Below are 1,947 nucleotides of genomic sequence, written 5' to 3'. Positions count from 1 at the left end.
GTGCTCTTGCCGAAGTGATAGTGTTCACTACCTCCTGGGGTAGGTCACCTAGAGCCTCCGCGTCCCATCCAGGGACCAGACATGAAGTTTCCAGAGGTCTGGATGCGGGTGCCACAGGGTGCCCCGTCTCTGAGTCAGTAGATCCTTCCTTAGAGGAATCTGCCAGGGAGAGGCTGTCACGAGGAGCATTAGTTCCGGGAACTAGGTCCGAGTGGGCCAATACGGCGCCCCAAGCAGGACCTGCTCCTCGTCCTCCTTGACCTTGCACAGCATCTGTGCGAGAAGGCTCACTGGGGGAAACGCATACTTGCGCAGGTCCCGCGGCCAGCTGTGTGCCAGTGCGTCCGTGCCGAGTATTCCCTCGGTCAGGGAGTAGCCGAGCCGGTGACCCGGCCGGTGACCACCTGATCCCTGAAGGGGGTAGTGGGAACCTTGGGCACATAGCCGGGCCGGGGCCTCAGGGTTACCTGGGAGTCAGCCGGCCCGAACTCTAGGCACGAATCGTTGACCGAAAATGCGTGCAGGTCCCCTACCCTCTTGATGGAGGCCAGTGCAAGCAGGAGCAGAGTTTTCATTATAGAAACTTCAGCTCAACTGACTGCATAGGCTTAAATGGGCCCTGCTGTAGTGCTTTGAGCACTAGAGACAGGTCCCAAGAGGGTATAGAGGGGGGCCGGGGAGGATTTAACCTTCTCGCCCCCTTAAGGAACCTGATGACCAGGTCATGCTTCCCTACCAACTTTCCTTCCATGGGGTCATGGTTAGCAGCAATCGCAGCGCTCCCTGACCTTGCACAGCATCTGTGCGAGAAGGCTCACTGGGGGAAACGCATACTTGCGCAGGTCCCGCGGCCAGCTGTGTGCCAGTGCGTCCGTGCCGAGTATTCCCTCGGTCAGGGAGTAGAATAACTGGCAGTGAGAGGTTTCTGGAGAGGCAGATCCCTCCATCTCTAGGTCGCTCGTCTCAGGGCCGCTTGCTCTTCCGCTTACCGCCAGGTTTGACGGGGCCCTGGACGGGTGGGGCGGCCTGCCAACGCCTGGCTCCACGGCGCTGCTTGGCTGGAGGCTGCTGCGGATGTGGCACGGGAGTGGGGGCGGACGCAGGTTAAAAAATGAGTCTTGTCAGTCTCCCTCATGTCGACCAGACACAGCCAGAGATGGCGTTCCTGGACCACAAGTGTGGACATTGCACGACCCAGAGAACCCAGGGGGTAGTGCAGCCCGAAGTGCGCAACCCACTCGACACAGGAACGACCACCGCTGAAGTGCTGTCCGCCAACACAAAAAACTCCCTAGAGCGTGTTGAACTCGTCGTCACAAATGAAGATATGGTAGGAGCAGAACGATGTTATCGCTCGGCTCCAAAGTGAAAAGCTGGTATGCGTTGCACCTGCTACCTTTTATGCTCACGCTGTGATCAGCCACACACACAAACATACGCACCTTACAATCATAACAAATCTGTGTGTGTGTGTGTAGATGGAGAAGTACAGTAAACATCTGGAAGTTCTGGTCGGTGAACGGACGCAAGATCTGATGCTGGAGAAACAGAAGACCGACAGACTGCTTTACAGTAAAACATGCAACAAACATCTAATACATGACACTTCATTGACAAAACACAAAAAATTAATCATAAAGATCATTAAAAAGTGATCATTACTGATTGGTCCTAAACTATGCTCTAGTCAAGTCACATTTATTTCTATAATGCTTTATACAATACAGAGTGATTCATTCACAGTAATAAAAAAAATCAGTGAGTGTTTCAGTGATGTGTGTCAGTGTGTTTGTGTGTTTTACAGCAGGTGTGTGTGTGTTTCAGGTATGCTGCCTAAACAGGTGGCTGATGACCTTCGACAGGGCAAACCGCTACAAGCCCAGAGTTACGTCAGCGCCACTGTGTTCTTCAGGTAAACACACACACACACACACACACACAGACACA

At 53.7% G+C, this 1,947-nt stretch overlaps 1 protein-coding gene across 1 annotated transcript in view; it reads left to right on the top strand.

Annotated features, from left to right (window-relative positions):
* Positions 1-1,947, top strand: part of LOC107737977 (atrial natriuretic peptide receptor 1) — a 17,977-nt gene that overhangs the window by 8,715 nt on the left and 7,315 nt on the right. Inside the window, exons 6-7 of the mRNA XM_016549630.1 lie at positions 1,479-1,572; positions 1,825-1,912. Of these exons, the coding sequence (XP_016405116.1) occupies positions 1,479-1,572; positions 1,825-1,912 (182 nt within the window). The remainder of the gene's footprint in view (positions 1-1,478; positions 1,573-1,824; positions 1,913-1,947) is intronic.

The sequence above is a fragment of the Sinocyclocheilus rhinocerous genome, unplaced genomic scaffold (assembly GCF_001515625.1).
Source record: "Sinocyclocheilus rhinocerous isolate Xijiao unplaced genomic scaffold, SAMN03320098_v1.1 scaffold404, whole genome shotgun sequence".
Taxonomy (NCBI): domain Eukaryota; kingdom Metazoa; phylum Chordata; class Actinopteri; order Cypriniformes; family Cyprinidae; genus Sinocyclocheilus; species Sinocyclocheilus rhinocerous.
This window is presented reverse-complemented; position numbering and strand designations above follow the sequence as displayed.